At 46.6% G+C, this 19,545-nt stretch overlaps 1 protein-coding gene across 1 annotated transcript in view; it reads right to left on the bottom strand.

Moving 5' to 3' along the window:
- Positions 1-892: 892 nt before the first annotated feature.
- LOC119802179 (AFG3-like protein 1) overlaps positions 893-19,545 on the bottom strand; it is a 29,041-nt gene continuing 10,388 nt past the window's right edge. The window contains exons 6-17 of the mRNA XM_038313129.1: positions 19,311-19,379; positions 17,365-17,489; positions 16,412-16,682; positions 13,431-13,568; positions 13,085-13,238; positions 12,198-12,305; positions 11,112-11,237; positions 6,378-6,488; positions 4,711-4,826; positions 3,318-3,518; positions 3,047-3,241; positions 893-2,878 (exon numbers count right to left, since the gene is read on the bottom strand). Coding sequence (XP_038169057.1) covers positions 2,660-2,878; positions 3,047-3,241; positions 3,318-3,518; positions 4,711-4,826; positions 6,378-6,488; positions 11,112-11,237; positions 12,198-12,305; positions 13,085-13,238; positions 13,431-13,568; positions 16,412-16,682; positions 17,365-17,489; positions 19,311-19,379 — 1,833 coding nt within the window. The 3' untranslated portion in view covers positions 893-2,659. The remainder of the gene's footprint in view (positions 2,879-3,046; positions 3,242-3,317; positions 3,519-4,710; positions 4,827-6,377; positions 6,489-11,111; positions 11,238-12,197; positions 12,306-13,084; positions 13,239-13,430; positions 13,569-16,411; positions 16,683-17,364; positions 17,490-19,310; positions 19,380-19,545) is intronic.

Raw genomic sequence — 19,545 nt, 5'->3', positions numbered from 1 at the left:
CACCGCTGTGGTGTTACTCGTTGTGCTGTCTGGAAATGGAGTGCAGTGACACACACAGGAAAAAGGACTCCACTGATAAGATACCAGCAAAGCAAGAGGAACTTATGGCTCTTTAACCAGCAACTGGTGAAAGAGTACGGGGAGACACCTGGATCAAACAAGGTGAAGGTGTGGGGTGGCAAGCCATGGGGACACTGACCGAACAGGATGAGAGGTGCAGCCCGAGGGCGGTTAGAAGTATGCTGACCACCTCAGGGTCTGTGATGCACAGGAGCCCTGCTCCTAGATCTTCAAGGGACAGTAGAGGGCCGTGGTCTACTGAGCGGTGATTAGGGTCAGTGGTAGTTCCAGTCTTCAGAGGCACACACTGCCTATCCTCCACACCCCACAACCCCGCTCCACCATCCCCATAGCCTGACACTGCAGATCCACAGGAGCAGTCCAGGGGCGACAGGGCCAACCCAGCCACCCACCTCTCCACTGGTCAGTGACTCGAGAGTCCCACAGATATGCCGAAGTAGCAGCCTCAACCCTGCGACAATGCTGGCTTTAGAACCTCTGTCAGAGTCTACAATGTCATAGGCCTTTTGGGGCCAAAGAATCACTCCTACCTCATCAGAGGGAAGCTGATACAAGACCCCCAGGACCCTAAGAAGCTCAGTGACTGACACCATGATACAGGCTGAGCCCTGAAGATTTTAAAATTTTAATCATGTGGGGCTGGAGAGATGGCTCAGCAGTTAAGAGCACTGGCTGCTCTTCCAGGACCTGGGTTCAATTCCCAGCACCCACATGGTGGCTCACCCTAAGCTTCAGCTCCAGAGGATCCAATTGGAATTGCTTACACGTGGTACACATACAGACATTCAGCCAAAACTCCATACACATAAAATTAAAAATGAAAAAAACATTTTATTTTTAAAATTCAGTAATGTACATTTTACAAACAGTAAAAGTTAGAAGTATCTGTCCCCTGATAAAATTTCTATTTCTGAGGCAAACACAATTTAGAAAATGTACTATACTATGTATCCAGGCCCCAAAGGAAAGTTAAGGACGTAACGGTTTAAGAGGCAGAGAGCAGGTCTCCGCCCTCCTGACGAGTCATCCAGGAAGCCCACCATCATCAGTCACAGAGCCAGAGAAGGTTGAGCTGCTGAAGTGAGTGCTTGCTGCACATCATCCACACAAAAGCCAGGCAGAAAGGGATACCTGTGATCCCAGCACTGGGAAGGCAGAGACTGGAGGATCCTTCGAGCTTGCTGGCCTGCAAATCTAGCCAGATTCAGTAAGAGACCCCATCTCAAAAGACAGGGTGCACTGCTGGCAAGATGGCTCAGTGGGGAAAGGTAGGTTCTGCCAAGCCTGATGATTGTTAGAACCCACACAGCAGAAGGACAGAACTGACTCTCACAAGTTGTTCTCTGACCTACACGTGTACCATGGAGCATATGTGTTTGTGGACATGCATGTGCAGACACAACTAAATAAATGAAAAAAAAATAAGATAGAAAGCAATTGAGGGCTGGGTGGTGGCGCACGCCTTTAATCCCAGCACTCGGGAGGCAGAGGCAGGCGGATCTCTGTGAGTTCAAGGCCAGCCTGGTCTACAGAGCAAGTTCCAGGACAGGCTCCAAGGCTAGAGAAACCCTGTCTCAAAAACCAAAAAGGAAAAAAGCAATTGAGGAAGACATACTAAGTCAATCCCTGGTCTCCACGTAATCATATGGACACATGTTATCATACGCACACATGAACACCTGTGGGCATACATACAAAAATTTTAAACAAGTCAAGGGAGTAAATGGATTCCTCCCCAGGCCGTGAGCAGACTGGAAGAGTTGAGACCTGTGATCCCAGGGAGTCCTGGAGGAATTCCACAAGCACACTCTAGGAACCCAAAGACCCAAGCATTAGGTCTGGAGTTCAGGCCTCAGCACACCCCAGGATCAACACGAAAAAGATGCCTCTTCTAGACCCTTCTTTGACTCAAGAGCTGTCCTACAACAAGATGGTTGATAAATGGGCACCAGAGCTAAGGCTAGATGCCAGGTCTGACTGACAAAATTTCTGATGCTGCCACCGAGGCCAGGGATGGCCACACTCCCTCTCCTTAGCCAGAGATGTGCAGCTGAGCTGGCTTTCTTTCCTAAGCACTAATCAGCTTAAGAACCTAGCCTTCCCTTGATGACTGGCTTACATTTTCATTAATTCTTCACCAGACTTTGTCTGTGTTGGATCAGGCTTAGCCTCTGAGCAATTAATTACCTCAGAGGCAAGCTATAAGGCAGCACACTCGGAAACTGAATCAGTTCTGTGTCTACTAGAAGCGTGATGTAGCTCTTAATACCCTATACACAGAATACCCCAAAGATAACACTCATGGCTTCATAGAAGCCAGTGTCCACTCCCTTTCTACCTGAATTGACAGACCTCTAGGTTCAGGGCCCGTGGCCTCAGGCCACACCTTTGATCCCTTAGCTATTGCCTTGGATGGAGGCTGCCAAGTCCTAGCTCTCTCTTCTGTGGAGTCTAAATGGTCTTCTCTAAAACATCTATTCGCAGTTGTCACCTATTTTAATTTGTTTTTCAGTTACTCTGGCAGCTGTTCTGTAAAGGCTGAGCAGCTCCTAGCCAACAGTGGTCAAATAGGCCACTGCTATGCAGGGCTCTCCTGTAAGCAGCGCTCAGTGCCTCCTTCCTCCCGACCCTGATTCCAGTCTTTCAGCCCCTCGGGAAGGGATGTGTCCTCCTCTAGGCTGCCGGTGCCCTCTACAAATTCCTCATAGGTGGACTTCTCTGCAAAGGGCCGAGGCCCCAAGAGCTCCACCATGTCAGCCTTCTCCAGCACTTCTTTCTCCAGGAGCCGCCTGCTCACCTGAAAAGGATAGCTGCCATCAGGCTGCTGTGTCCAGGACAGGGATGCACACGTGGTCCTGATCCAGGACAGAACCTAACTTAAGTAGGCCCACAAAGGTTAGCATGGCCTGACCATATCCCAACCTGGAACCCACAACCTGGCTATGTCTGAGTGAAGCCCACTCACCTTCTCGACCTGCTCCCGGCACTGTGTGAGCAGTTCCAGGGTCCGATCGTAGGCAGACCTGACAAGGTGCCGGACCTCCTCATCAATGAGCTGAGCAGTGGCTTCGCTGTACGGCTTCTCCACCATGGTCTCTCCTTGTCTGGGGAGGTCAAAGGATACCTGGCCCAGCTTCTCGCTCATTCCAAACTGCACAATCTGAAGTAGAGGGGGAGCCTCGGGTTGGCTGGGTCCACTCCAACTGACAGGGTCACACACTAGGACAGCGCCTTACCTGAGCATAGGCACTGTGGGTGACCTTCCTTAGGTCATCCTGAGCCCCTGTAGTGATCTGGCCAAAGAACAGCTGCTCAGCCACCCTGCCCCCTAGCATCATACACATGCGGTCGAAGAGCTGCTCCCGCGTGTAGAGGTATTGCTCGCGGGGAAGGTACTGAGCATAGCCAAGCCCCTTGCCCCGAGGGATGATGGACACCTGAAAGATAAGAGCCTGGAGCTGAAGAAATGGGTCCGTGGACAAGAGCATGGAAACCCCATGTTCAGTTCCCAGCAGTCACACTGGGTGGCTTACAACCATCTTGTAACTCCAGCCCCCCTTCAGGACTCTTTAAGGACTGCACTCATGTGTACAACTCCCCCCCCCCCAACTGCCCCCCACCCACTGCCACACACTAGGAAAAACACAGGCTACAGAGATGGCTAACAGTGACGAGCAGTTGTTGCTTTTGCAACAAACGGAGCCAAGTTCAGTTCCCACCATCCATACAGTGGCTCACAACCATCTATAACTCCAGGCCTGATCAGATGCAGACCCCCTTTCAGGACTCTGGGAGGACTGCATTCACGTATACATACAATCCTACACAACACACACACACACTTTTAAATGGACCCAGGTTCAGTTCCCAGCACCCACACAGTTGTCACAACCACCTGCTGAACCTCTGTTCAGGGCATCTGATATTCTTCTGAAGTCACCTGGTGCACATACATATGCAGGCAAACCACTGATACACATAAAATAAATCGTTTAAAAAATGAAAATTAATCTTAAAAAAAATCAAGGCCTTGTCTTTGTCAGCCTCAAACACTGTTCCACCAGGTGCTGCACTGGCCATGGTCCCTTTACGACTGAGAGAGGCAGGATAAGGGCCCTGAGCTTGGACCACTATAGACCAATGCTCCCTGAGGAGCACACTCATGCCAACAGCCTCGATGTCTGACTGTCACAGAGGCTCTGCAGGAACTGAACGCACAATCACTCCAATAAGAGTCAGACCCAGAGATTAAGAGGTCAGCAAGGCCTACCCAGAGCTTGCTCTGCTTCCCACCCCAAAAAGAACCAGACAAATTATAGATCAACATACTCCTTGAAAAGTAAAAGGGGGGCTAGTAAGATGGCTCAGATGATAAAGACACTTACCACCAAGGCAAGCTTAATCCCCAGAATCCACACAGTGGGAGAAAACTGGTTCCCACCTCTGCCCCTCATACATGTGCACACGCACACATACACACTTATACTCTCTCTCCTCTCTCTCTCTCTCTCTCTGTCTGTCTGTCTCTCAAAAACAGAGAAAAGAAAGTAAAAGGTCATGTCTACAAGCATGCGGATACCTGGGAAGCCAGAGATGGCACTTGGGCCTCGAGGCACTCGAGAAACTGACCTTCAGCAGAGGGTCTGCGTGCTCCAGGCGCCAGCCCACCACTGCATGCCCTGCCTCATGGTAGGCGACAGTTCTCTTTTCGCTGGGCTGTAGGACCTGGGTCTTCTTCTCAAGGCCTACAAACCACATTCCGAGGAGTGAGAAGCGAGAAGAGTGTCCACCTACAACCCCGCAAGGACACCGGACAGTCTGGACCGACTGCCATACCCCATTCCCAGGCCTTGTCAGGAACCCATGCCTCCCTCTCTAGGACAGTCTTCCCTGAGCGCCAGCCCCACCCTACGCTCTGCTGTCTTAGTGAGACCCAGCTCCCAGCACTGGAGGGACCCCGTTCATCTACTCTAATCAAACCTGACTCATCCTGCTTTAGAGAAAGCCATTTTTAGAGCTGGAGAGATGGCTTAGCAGGTTAGGAGCACTGGCTGCTCTTCTATAAGATCAGGATTTGATTTCCAGCACCCACATGGCAGCTAATAACCATGGCTAACTCTAGTTCTACAGGGATCTCACACTACCCCACATCCAAGATAAGGTTTCTCTGTGTAGCTCTGATTGTCCTGGAACTCAACTCTGTAGACCACGCTGGCCTCAAACTCAGAGATCTGCCTGTCTCTGCCTTATAATTGCTGGGATTAAGGGTGTGCACCACCACCTAGCATGACATCCTCTTTTGGACTCTGTGTGCACTGCGCACACATAGGACACAGACAAACATGTAGGCAAAATACCCATACACATAAAAATAAATAAATATAAAAAAATGTTTTTTAAAAGCAAGCCACTGTCAGCCAATGGACTTATGAGTCAGAAGCACAGGGTCACTTTCTGCCATGTGTCAAGAAGAATCAGGGATGTTCTCAATGTCCAGTTGTTAGCACATTTACAGCAGGTATAGGACAAAGAGAAGCAGATAGCATCATGTGGTTGAGCTGCTCAGACTGTCACTGCAAGGACTAATTAATTAGCTCACTAGAGTTGCTGGGCCAGCCCCCAAGATTGTACGTACTCCTCTATACAGTTAAATATTAAAATAAAACCTAAATGGTGAAGCTTAAGGATGACTGCCAACCTGGCTAAACTTCGATTTCTGGCACAGGGATGGGCTCTACACTACTGTCCCCCTGATCTCCTCTCCAGGGACCATACCAGACCAAACAGCTGCATGTGGTACCTCCCAGTCTCAGAGTCCTGAGGCCTTTAATTCACCAAACTCCAATTCCTGCCTGACTAGCACAGCTAGCTGAGCTGCTCCAGGCTACTGTATGAACTGCCCAGGGGGCCTGTATGCTGTGTATGCTGGCTGGGGACAGACAGCCAAGCTAAAGAAAACATGTCACATTCACCACTCTGACAATGATGTCCCAAGTGAACTCCAGCAGTAGGCGTCCTGGGACGGCCCCTACCTAGCACAGGCTTTTCCTTGGGAATATCATTCACTCAAGCTCTGCTCTTCCTCCCTTCAAGTAGACTTTCCCTGCCTTCTACATGCAAGCCTAGCTCTGGTTTCCCAAGGCCTGCAAATGGTCTGCACACAGCTCAGAAGACAGCAAAAACTCCTAGGTGAGCCCTAGTTCTAAATTTTGGTTCAAAAAACCAACTGTGTTTTCTCCATGTTGAAATGAGCCTAGGCTACCCAATAAATGTCTGCCCAGGGGATGTGGGCTCACCTCCAATGACCCTCTCGATGGCTTGCTCAAAGTGCTTCTCCCGGACAGAAGGGCTAAGATGGCGGGCAGCAATCAGTGCTGCTTCGTTGCACACATTGGAAATATCAGCACCTGAGTCAGGAAAAGAGAGTAAAGTCAGTGTTTCTGGCTGTTGGCGTTCTACCAAGATCAACTTCAGTAAAGAAAAATCTCAAGCAGCGGTCAGGTTAAACTTCAGAAAATGTAGGTAGAAATTACTTCACCAGCCACTATAACTTTAGCTAAAGCTTCTGGTTAGTTATGCAATTTTATTGATAAATAATCCATGTATCATAAAGGAATATGCAATATTAGCTTTTAGTAACTTTGACAGTAACTTGAAAAACTCTACAATCTCCCAACACACAGATCTCTGGACATGGTAGTGGTATGAATGAGAATGGCCTCCACAGGCTTGTATGTTTGAATACCTGGTCCCTTATGGGTAGAACCATTTGGGAAGGATCTAGGAGGTGTGGCTTTGTTGGAGGAGGTGTGTCACTGGGAGTTGGGATTTGAGGTTTCAATACAGCCCACACCATTCCCAGATAGCTCTCTCTGCTTCCAACTGTGGTTTAAAATGTGAGCTCTCAGCTCTCTCCTTGCTGCTCCACCATCAGGACTCTAACATCTAAAACCATATGCCCAATTAAATTCTCTGGATGGTGCTTTATCACAGCAACAGAAAGCAGCTAAGACAGCACGTGAGAATTGTCATGCTTGTGCCAACTGATGTCATCTTAACTGTGGGAAGGAGCTGGGCGCTAACATGCGTGTGCTCACTGTTCCCTCAAGCTCCTGTCATTGTGACTCCCATCACGGTGGACTGGAACCTGGAACTCTGAGCCTTTCTGAAACCCACTCTCCCTTAGGTTACTTAGGTTTTGTATCAGAGCAACAGGAAAATAAACTAAGACACCAGAGTTGTCAACCATGGCCCCGATCTAAGACACCTTCCATCGTCTGAGACACCTTGTGCCTGTATACTTAACTCCTATTCTGACTCCAATCAGCTGCTAGTCTGTTTTCACCTCTGTGGACTTGAATTTTCTGCATCTCTGCTGAAACCCCACACCCTCAAGGGAAAAGGATTCATATAAGATGTGGCTTTTTGAGGTAGTCGGTACTATTAAACTGAGGTGGTGGTAGAAGTGTAAGGCATCAACACGGTGTGTGCCAACCAAGAAAGCATATTTATTTAGCTCAGTTAGTATCTGTACCATGACCTTGATTTTATGATACAAACGAGAAGCCAGGCTAAAAAATAAAATCCTGATTTACATGTTAATAATTGTTCTCAGGACAGCAGAAAATAAAAACATTTCATTATTCTTGTACATTGACAATTTTTATTTTCTTAAACAGCATGCAGGTAGAGCTGGCACACCCCTTTAACTCCCACCGTTCAGGACTCAGAAGCAGGAAGGCTGCCTCTCTCCTTCCCACACTACAGCAGCAAGACATGAGCTCACATTTGTAATCCCAACACAAGGTGGGGAGGCAGGAGGAAGCACGAGTTCAAGGCCTGAACTAGCTCATGAGTTCTCATCAGTCTGAGCCACAGCAATGCCTGTTTCAGAAAACAGCAGCCGTTAAATAAACAGTGATCACATGAAAAAAAAAGTGGCTTTTTAGGACTGACTTCTTTGAGCATTATTTTTTTGACTTATCTACGCTATAGTGTGTATCAGTACCTCATCTCTTTTTGTTAAATTTTATTTATTTTAAATGCATAAGTATGTGTCTCAATATATGTAATATGCATGTGTGCTTAGTGCCCAGGGAGACCGGAACTGGAGTAGTGGTTGTGAGTGACCATGTGGGTGCTGGGAACAAGCAACCCCGGTCCTCTGCAAGAGCGAGTATTCCTATAATCTGAGCCGTCTTCCTAGCCCCTGGGAGCTCATTCCTTTTCCAGCTGAGAACTGTTCTGTAGTATATACCATAGACTGTCGATCTACTCACCCACTGCTGGAAACTTGACTGAGTTCTACTTCGGGACTATTACAAATAATGGGGCTATAAACACGGATGTTCAAGTCTGACATACGTTTTTCAATTCTCTTGAGAATACATACACGTAGGAGTGGAATTGCTGGGTCAGACGGTGCGCCTGTTTTGCATTTGGAGCATCAAACTGATTTCTACAGAGCTAGACCATTTCCATTTTCCGTCCACACTAGCGACATGAGGGTCTGAACTCTTGTTCTCAGCTTCATTTTTTTTTTTTTAGTACAGCTACCCTTTTCAGGTATGAAGTTGTAATACACTGTTATTTTACTTTGTACTTTCCTAATAATCAATGTTGAATAATTTTTAATGTACTTATTAGCCATTATCTGCAAAAAAAATGTGTAATTAAGTCCCTCCTAGGGTCTCATTATATAACCCAAGCTGGCCTCAACCTCCCTAACGTGACGACCATGGTATGTACTACCATACCTTTATCAGATACACGGTCTATGTTCTTTTAGAATTTTGAGAACATTTAAGATATGTAATTTTAAGAATCTTTTTAATTTGTTATCTACTTGTTTATTTATTTGTTTATTTATTTTGAGACAGGGTTTCTCATGGAGCCTTAGCTGTCCTGGCACTTGCTCTGTAGACCAGGCTGACCTTGAACTCACAGAGGTCCACCTGACTCTGCCTGCCAAGTGCTAGGATTAAAGATGTTTGCCACTATACCCAGCTTGCTTTTAATAATTTTTAAAAATTACAATTATTCATGTATTGTGTATGTGTGAGTGTGTCACACTGCATGTATGGCAGTGGAGGACAAACTGTGGAGGGTGTCTCTCTCTTTCCACAATATGGGCTACTGGGACCCCTTGGAGCCCTCTCACCTGCCCATGTTAAGAATTGCGGGCCGTGATGGAACACAGCAGGCAAATCTCTGAGTTTGGGGCCAACCTGGTCTATAGAATGAGTTTCAGAACAGCTAAGCCTACACAAAGAAACCCTGTCTCCAAAAACAAAACAAACAAAAATTGCTTATTATGCTTAATATTGTATTTACTTGGGGCTTTAACATTTTCTTCCTCTATGGACATACAATACCTGCTTCTTTGCAGGCTTTATAGTTTTCTGTTAAATCATCAACCAAAATTTTTAGTACCTCTTTTTTTTTTCACCCCTTCAGTTTTTTGAGACAGGGTTTCTCTGTAGATTTGGAGCCTGTCCTGGAACTAGCTCTTGTAGACCAGGCTGGCCTCGAATTCACCGAATTCACAGAGATCTTCCAGCCTCTGCCTCCCAAGTGCTGGGATTAAAGGCTGCACCACCACTGCCCGGCAGGTTTTTATTTCTCTTGATGCACTGCGGCGCAGAGTAAGTAGAGAGCATGAAAGAAATTTCAGGGGCCTGTTTTCTAGGGAGACACTCAGGATTAAAACAGTCGCATTAAAATAGCTGCATCTCCTAGTCAAAGGTCAACCTAAAATTATACAGGGGGAGATGCAGCCTTCAACAGTAAGAGCCAGTGGGGTGCCAGTCAGTGCTATCTCTTTGACTCTGCAAACATGCCAGCAGCCCTTATAATGTGCGGCTTTACAAGGCCCCCGCTGTGGAAACAGTGACCCAGTCCTGTCCTCAGCATCGTGATAGGTCATGTGCTACACCTTTATGAACAGTGAGTCCCAGGGAGGAAAAGTGCTTGGTTTTGAAAATTTATCTTATCACTTATTGTATGTGGAGTCGAGAAGAGTGTATCAGATCCCTGGAGCAAGAGGTACAGATCCACCCACAGTGGGTGCTGGCAATGAAACTCTAGTTCTTTGGAAGAGCGGCAAACAATCTTAACCACTGAGCCAGCTCTTCGGCCCTGAAAATGCACTTTAATGAAGCAGCACCCTCAAGTTCATGTAGGAATGGGTCAGAGTTATTGGGGAGTGGCCAGTCTTCCCTACTGTGGAAGTGTTGAATTCTCTTGCTGAGTCCTCCAAAATGAAAATCCTCACAGGGAAATCTAAAGTCTGGGTAGTAAGTGGACACCTGAACTCCGCAAGGGGTGAAAAAATGGGACAGAAAGGACACTCCAGGCAGAATACCAAGAAGGCCCGTCACATGTTAGCCTGGCAAGGACTTCTCACCACTACGCCACAGACAAATGCATTCTGTGTGTAAACACGCCTGGCCCAGGGCTGAGCAGGATGCTACAGGTAAGCAGAGTGAGGACGCCCCACAGCCAAACGACCTAGACGGCAGAAGACCGCATAGGAGACCGGTAAACAGCCTGCTACAGTGACCATGAGGCAACTGAGGTTTCCCAAGGGTTGCTATATGGAGAGGCAAATAGGTCAGAAAAGCCATTCCATAGGTTCCCATCCATTGCTGGGGTTTACACCACTCTGGCAGGGAAACAAGAATCCTAGCACCAGAGATGACGTTTTGAAAAAGGAAACGCCACATCCACTCCAGATGGGAGTTCAAGACAAGACCAAAGTGTGGTATGATTCATCTCTTCAGGAATCACCCTCAGACATGACTTTTACCTCTGTAGTAAAGACTTACGTCTAAACAGAAATCCACAAACTCAAATGGTACCAGTAGGTTTTAGGTTAAGATCTGAAGCCTTTGAATGTTCCAGGAGGGTCAAAGTTCTATAAACCAGGGTGACCAGGACCAAATGAGCAGGTGTGACAATCACCAGTTACTACAGACCAATGGATGCACTTGGCCCCTGCTAAGATAAGTGGCTAAGAAACAAACACTTACCAGTGAAACCCGGAGTAAGAGCAGCTAGTTTCCTTGAAAGAGCATCTTTGGTGAGGCGTTCATCTAGCTTGAGTGGACGCAAGTGAACCTTGAAAATAGAGGACCTGCCTTTGATATCAGGGGGACCTAATAAAGAAAATGAGACAAACAAATTACATTCTCAGAGCTTTTGAGACATGTTTCCCCGAAACTACTTCACAAAACTTCCAGGACAATTAGCAGAACTCCCTGCCTGCAGCAAGGTTGAAACAGAAAAAAGAAAAAGAAAGAAAGAAAGGAAGGAAGGAAGGAAGGAAGGAAGGAAGGAAGGAAGGAAGAAAAAAAGGGTATTCTACTGGACAATGCCATACATCAAAACACCTTCTGAGCAGGGCAGTGGTGGCGCACACCTTTAATCCCTGCACTTGCGAGGCAGAGACAGGCAAATCTCTGTGAGCTTGAGGTCAGCCTGATCTACAGACTGAGTTCTAAGGCAGGCTCCAAAGCTACACAGAGAAACCCTGTCTCGAAAAAACAAACAAAACAACAAAAAGAACCAAAAAAAAAAAAAAAAAAAAAAAAAAACCAACAAAAAAACCCCACCTTCTTGGACTAGGTCTGTAGCTCACTGGTAGAGTTAGCATGAACAAGGCCCTGGGTTCAATCACCACTAACAAACACACACACCCTACATGTACACACCTACCTTCTTAATCAATATTAAGTCTATTACCCCAAGGCCATGTAACCCAGCAGGTGTTACCCGGATGCAGGTAGTATCTACCCAAGATCAATGTGCTCCGGCTGGGAAATATCCTTAACCATCAGGGAGCAGGACAAAGCATAAACCCTTTTCCCCTAAAGTATCACAGTTTTATAAAGTTGTATGAAAATAAAATCTGGAGAATAGAAATAGGCTATACTGGCCTTACCTGTATTCACTACAAGGGCATTTGGACAGCCAAACCACATCTATTGTTTCCAAAATGTGGACTGTCAAACAGAACCCAGTATCAGCATCTCCAAAAGCACAGCAACTGAGTTACCCAAACCTTTAACCTCAGGGGCTGAGATCCAAACCCAAGTACCTATAGGACAGGCACTCACCAATGTAGATCTGGCGGTCAAACCGGCCAGGCCGTGTCAGGGCTGGGTCAAGGATATCAGGGCGATTGGTACCAGCTAGCACTACCACATTAGTGGTAGAGTTGAAGCCTAAACACAAGATATGCTGGTTAACTTGAGGAAGGCCCAGGCAACAACAGAATCCCCATGCTGGGTCTACTTCCCTTCTGCTTGCCCCACATCCTGCTGTAAGTGCCAAGAAACAGGCATGAGGCCCTGCCCAGCTGCCCTAGGGGCCCAGGCTTGTCCCAGTCTAGGAACAATACACAAAAACCTGACCTCTGGCTCTAAGCTCTCACTATTACCTTCTGCTCTGAGTAAGGTACATTTCTAGTGGAGGGAAAGCAGACCTCTTCTCAGCACAGGGAGCTCTGTAATCTGATACAAGGATGTGAGGTAAGCCCAGAACATGCTGAGTCTCTGCACTTCTGGCTCTTGCTACTCTGACACCATCTTGTCAGGGCTCACTGCTTCCTTCTACCCAAGTCCTGTGGGCTTGAGGGATTCATCAAGCACAGCCAGGTGATGGCAAGCAAGGATCACTCATCCAAGGTGAACCCATGGGATGACAGATAGGTGTGCACGTGTCTCTTTCCCTGTATTGTCTCCACTCAGTCCCCGCCATTATACAGTGAGGAGCTCTATGTGAATCGAAAACTGATTTCTCTCTCATATTTGCTTGAGAGCATTCTTTTTGAAAATCAGAATACGTCAGCCAGACACAGTGGTGCATGCCTGTAACCCCAGCACTCAGGAGATGAGGGCGGGAAGATCAGAGCTCTAAGTCAGGCTAAACAGTGAGAGAGAAGAATGAATACATATTCCTGTGGAAACTGAGTCCCCGCAGACCTGCCACAGCGTCCACTCACCGTCCATCTCCACAAGCATCTGGTTTAAAGTGTTCTCCTGCTCACTCTGGCCTCCCAGGTGACCACGACCTCGCTTCCTGCCGATCGCATCGATCTCATCAATGAATAAAATACAAGGAGCATTTTTCCGGGCCATTGCAAACATGTCACGAACCTGCAAGAAGAAGCCAGACCCTATGTTGTTACTTACATTCCTATCACACAGAACAGTTCACTCTTAGCCCTCCCCTTGAGGCATCGGTACCTCCCTGATGTGGTACAAACAGAGCCGACAGCTACACAAGATAACCACTCCTGGACAAGAAGTGTGCTGGCACCTCCTACAGTTGTTGATCCCTCCACTTACCCGTGCTGGCCCAACACCAACGAACATTTCCAGGAACTCCGACCCATTCACAGTGATGAAGGGCACATTGGCCTCCCCCGCAGTTGCTTTCGCAAGAAGTGTTTTGCCAGTTCCAGGTGGACCAGTAAGCATTGCTCCCTGCAAGAGAAAAGGGACACCTAGTTCTCCAGAAGGACACACAGCACACTGGGAACAGCCCAGTTTCTACTTAGATCTAAAAAAGAAGTAAATTTCCTAATAAATACATACAGGCAACTTTTAGAACAAGAGTCTTATCAAATCTACCACTTTAGAGCCTAAGATTTCTAGAAAATCTTTTCTCCTTAAAAAAAAAAAAATTAACGCACATGATTAGAAAAATGGCTCAGAAGAGGTGAGGTACCATGAACGCACAAAGATCCGAGTTCAATTTCTGTAGCCAATGTACAAGACCAGGCACAAAGAAAACCACACTTGTAATCACAGTATTAGGAGGACAGAAACAGGCTGATTCCCGTGAGTTCACTAGCCAATAAGTCAGCCTTACCTACTCACAAACTACAAATGGAAAACATATCTCAAAACACAAGGCAGAGGACTACTGAGAAATGACACCTACCACCTCCCCACCCATACACATATACACACCTGCATGTTCACACACGAATATATACATATAAACACACAATTAACACACTCACTGTAGCTTACACACAGCTACAACATCTAAAAAGGAAACTCCCAGAACCAGATCCTTACTTGCAGAAGCTGTCTTCCACTGGCTCGAAGGAACAGAACGCTTTTCTTTTCTTCTTTTCTTCTCTGGGTTTGTTTGTTTTGTTTTTGTTTTTTGAGACAAAGGTGTAGCCCAGGGTGTCCTGGAACTCACTCTGTAGGTCAGGCTGGCCTCAAACTCAGAGAGATCTGCCTGCCTCTGCCTCCTGAGTGCTGGGATTAAAGGCATTCGCCAATACCTCCTAACTCAGACTGCTTTCCTTATTATTGACAAAATGCTCCCTAAAACAGCAGTACCAATCTGCATAGCCACCCAGGAGGGAAACACAACTGCCTGTTGAAATCTAGCCAGTGAGCTTGTCCAGCTTCACAGCCTTTCTGGTTTGAAGCGTGGACACCACTCATTTTGGGAGGCTCCATCAGTTGTTCAGGCTCCTGAGAACCTGAGTGTGATCCCCAGAATTCAAGTAAAGTCAGGCACAACAGCAGTGTTCCTACATAAGAGAGCAGACAGAGACAGGAGAATCCCCAGAAACGTAGCCTGGCATCCACAGCAGCAAACAGCAAGCATCCTGTCTAGACAAGGAGGAATGTGAGATGTCCTATGATGTGCACGCGCGCTGTGGCGCAGCGCTGCTGCTCAGTGCCCTGTCACCTTGACCCAAAAGAGTCTTCAGGAAGAGGGAACCTCAGCTGAGAAAATGCTTCCATTAGGCTGGCCTGCAGACAAGGTTGTGAGGTGTGTCCTTGATTGACAATTGGTGTGGGAGGGCCTAGCCCCCTGTGGGCGGTGCTACCTCTGGGCAAATAGTCCCGGGGTTATAAAGAAGCAGGCTGAGTAAGGCATGGGGAGTTAAGACCGTAAGCAGCACTCCTCCACGGCTTCTACTTCCAGGTACCTGCCAGGCTCGAGCTCTGCCCTGACATCCTTCGTTAACTGTTACTTGGAGTCCAAGATGGAATAAACTCTTTCCTTCCCAGGTTGCTTTAGGTACAGTGTTCATCACAGCGACAGACTCTAAACTAAGACATGTACATGCCTATACTCACACGTACATGCCTATACTCACATGTACATGCCTATACTCACACGTACATGCCTATACTCACACGTACATGCCTATACTCACATGTACATGCCTATACACACACGTATGAGCAGACATTTGGAGAAAAAAGATTAACAATTCACATCTTTATAATACACCTTCATTATAATTTTATGAACTATTATGCCTGAAAATTAAAAAGATTTTTCAAAAAAGTTACTATACTTATCTAGTTATGTTAGGAGGTGAGGTTGGCAGACACGAGGACACCAGAGAACAACTTGCAAGAGTCAGTTCTCTCCTTCCACCCTGTTAAAGTGGCAGTGGGTACAGGGAATAGAACTTGGGCTGTTTCTGGGTGGTGGTGGGTCACACCTTCAATCCCAGCCACTAGGGAGGGCAGAGGTAGATGGATCTCTGAGAGTTCAAGGTCAATCTGGTCAACAGAGCTAGTTCCAGGACAGACAAGGCTACACAGAGAACACTGCCTGGGGGGGGGGAGGGGCGGTCAGGCTCTCAGGTTTGGTGCAACAGTTCCTTCACCACAGAGCCACCACACCGAGTTTAATGTATGTGTTTTTTTACTGTACACGTGTGGACACGTACAAGCCACTGCACACATGTGGAGGTCAAAGGACAACTCACAGAAGGTGGCTCTCTCTTTCCACCTATATATGACTCCCAGGGACCAAATCTGGCTGCCCAGGCTTGGAGGTAGGTACATGCCTTACCAGCAGAACCATCTCAGTGGCCCCTTGAAAAAGATCTAATACCCTGTTTCTGTTGGGCACAGTGGCACATGCCTTTAATGCCAGCATTTGGGAGGCAGAGGCAGGCAGATCTCAGCCTGCTCTACAAAGTGAGTCTCAGGCCAGCCAGGGCTACAACAACATATCATGTATCTAGAGTTCAGAGTGCTGGATCGCCATCAGGTCATTGTAGATGAAAGCCTAACATTAAAACAACAGATGTGGGCTTTTTGAGACAGTGTCTCTTAGTCACAGCACAGGCTGGCCATGAACTCACTATGTGGCCTAGACTACCTTGGCCAACCAAGTGCTAGACAGGCTACGCCATCTGAGGCCATCCTCTACTGTGTGATCGGCAGAAACACAAACTTAAGGAAAAAAACTCTTAAATATTTGTCTCTTCTAAATCACAGCAATCAGTACTTCACCTTGCAGCCTAGAGTGCATCACTGTTCCCTGAAACCGGTACCTTTGGGATCTTGGCTCCTAAGTCCTGATATTGCTTTGGGTTCTTCAGGAAATTCACAAACTCCATAATTTCCAGCTTGGCTTCTTCACAGCCAGCCACATCTGCGAACTTCACATCAATGTTGTTCTTTAAGATCTTGGCTGTTGTCTCACCAACACTGAAGAGGCCTCCTCCTCGCCCGCCACGACCAGTCCCCATTGGACCCCTCCTCATGGCATAGAGGAGGATGCTAACCAGGACCAGGGTGGGCACCAGGCTTCGGAGAAGAGAGCTGCAAAAATCCAAGAAAATCATTTGTTACATTCGCTTAAGAAAAAGGTCAGAAGTTCCACTGTCACCCAGAAAGAGCAAATCGCTCTAAAACTTTGCTATATGAAAAGGGGCCGTTTCTAAAATGTCCCCAAGTCAAGTCCTAATGACATTGAATCTGCCTTGACCCACCCAGCACAGGGCTTGGATTCTGACCAAATAGGTCTGGCAGAACCTTAGCTATAACTTTCCTCAGAAGACTCTGGTTCAGTAAAGATATCAATACCCAATATGTTTATTTTTCCTACATACTTTTTAGAGGCCTGACATTCTCTTTGCAATAAACAGACTCAAGCCAGTGCCGTGTGTATACTTGGGAGGTCGAGACAGGAGAATCACCAAACCCAGGAGTCGAGACTCGGATGGCTAAAAGACTGAGGCCATCTCAAAACAAAAAAAATTAAAAAATAACAAAATATTCCTTTAGCGTTGATAGTGTAAACATTAGCGGATGCCTATAATATGTTTAAAAAAAATAAACACACCCCCAAATAGGTTAAGCACTGAATTTTTGTTTTGTTTTAATAATTAGATGTCCTAGGTCTATTATACAGAGAAACCCTGTCTCAAAAAACAAACAAACACAAAAAGATTCAGATGTCCTGCATTAGTCTCCCAAGGACCTCCGCATCCCTAGAACTCACCCATCACTCTCTGTAGTATAGACTACGGCAGCCTGGTTGGTGGGCTCAATCCCCAGCTCCCACTGAGCAGACTCAAGGTTTCTCTCAAAGGTGTCAACACTGCCAATGTTAAACCACACGAACTTCTGCAGAGACCAAGAGGAAGCTTAGGTTTGCCATGTGCCCCACAGAGAACCGCCGACACACTCACCCACATCTGTGTTCCCCAGAAAAGCCCCTTCCCCTGCCTCTGACAGACAGATATAGACAAATCCCTTCCTGAAGCTGGCTCCACAGCTAAGGAGGCAAACAGCAGCTCATTCAGTTCTGGCACATGAACTTCAGGGTTTTAAGTTCTGGACCAAGTATAAAATGTTGCAACAATAGTAGATGGAGCAGCCCGGCTAGCTTTTCACCTGAAATAATTATATGGAAACTGTATTCTTTTAAACATTGACTGGCCCATTAGTTTCAGCCTCATATTGGTTAATTCTCACATCTTGTTTTAACCCATATTTAGTATTCTATATAGCACCACAAGGTGGTTGCTTACCAGGAGATATCTTAACCTGCATCTGTCTTGGAGAGGAGAAGCATGGCAACTGCCTATGGCGACTGCCTGAAGCGTCTGCCTTCTCTCTCCCAGAATTCTGTTCTGTCTATTCCGCCTACCTAATTTTATGTCCCATTAAAGGGCCAAGGCAGTTTCTTTATTAGCCAATGAAAGTAACACATAGCCAGATGACCCTCCTCCATCAAACAATAACCAAAGTCTCCCTTCATCTTTTTACTCTTTTCTAACAAATTTTGGCAAGTAGTTCTTACATATTACTTGACAAAAATTATTTATAGTACTCTTAAAGGCTTCCTGCATTAGCCATTATCTATTTAAGACAATGAGAGAAACCATATTATTAAAAAAAATTATTTTTATTTTTTTGTTGCTGGGCAGTGGTGGTGCATGCTTTTAATCGGGAAGTAGAAGCAGGCAAATCTCTGTGAGTTTAAGGCCTACAGAGTGAGTTCCAGGATAGCCAGAGTTGTTACACAGAGAAACCCTGTCTCAAAAGACCAAAGGAATTAAAATAAAATAGAAATAAATTATTTTTTGTGACTGGGCATTTTGCCCGCATGTCTGTGTGCTATATGCAAGCCTAGTTAGTACCTGTGGGGGCTGAAGGCGGGACGAGAGCAACAGACTCCTCAGAACTGAAGTTAGGAATGCTTCTGAGCCTCCACACGGGTGTTTGAAATCAACCCGCGTCCTCGAGAAGCACAGCCAGTGCTCAGTACACTGAGCCATCTCTCCAAACCATTGTAAGTAACATGGACTGCTGGACAACGGGGAAGGTATTTTACGGAATAGACAACTACAGATTACAATTCTTAAAATGGTAAATCAAGGGACCAGGGAGAAGATTCAGAGTAAGAACATGACCTGCTCCTGCAGAGGACCAAAGCTGCTCCCAGCTCCCAAGTCAGGAAGCTCCTAACTCCCAGGGGATCTAATACCTGCACTCACATGCTCATACCCATACACACAATCTAAAATGATAAAAATCAAATCTTTTTTTTTTTAGATTTTTATTTATTTATTATGTATACAACATTCTGCCTCCATGTATGCCCGCACGCCAGAAGAGGACACCAGATCTCATTACAGATGGTTGTAAGCCACCATGTGGTTGCTGGGAATTGAACTCACGACCTCTGGAAGAGCAGCCAGTGCTCTTAACCACTGAGCCATCTCTCCAGCCCCTAAAAATCAAATCTTTAAAAAAAAAAGTGATCTGGTGTGGCAGCACACGCCTTTAATCCCAGCACTTGGGAAACAGGCAGGCAGAGCTACAAGTTCTAGGCCAGCCTGGTCTACAGAGCGAGTTCCAGAATATTCAGTGAGACTGTCTCAAAAAACAAACACACAAACAAAAGATATGGGGACGCTTGACCTTAAGTTGACCCCTCACCTCGGATGTCGTCCCAGGGACAGGAATAACACGCACAAATTGCTTGTTCACAACCTCCAGCCGATCCACCTTGGAAAAGGAGAAAAGCAGTCATAACAGCTGAGGCAGTAAAGACATTCAAGCCAACCATGAGCAGTGCAGTCACGGGCACACCTATACATCCTAAAGACAACACATCCTCCCCTACCAGCTGCAGCCCAGTCTAATTAAGTTTTAGTTTCTTGCTCTCTTGGAT

This window comes from Arvicola amphibius, chromosome 15 (genome assembly GCF_903992535.2).
Source record: "Arvicola amphibius chromosome 15, mArvAmp1.2, whole genome shotgun sequence".
Taxonomy (NCBI): Eukaryota; Metazoa; Chordata; class Mammalia; order Rodentia; family Cricetidae; genus Arvicola; species Arvicola amphibius.
The sequence above is the reverse complement of the archived record's forward strand: the minus strand, read 5'-3'. Positions and strand labels throughout refer to the sequence as shown.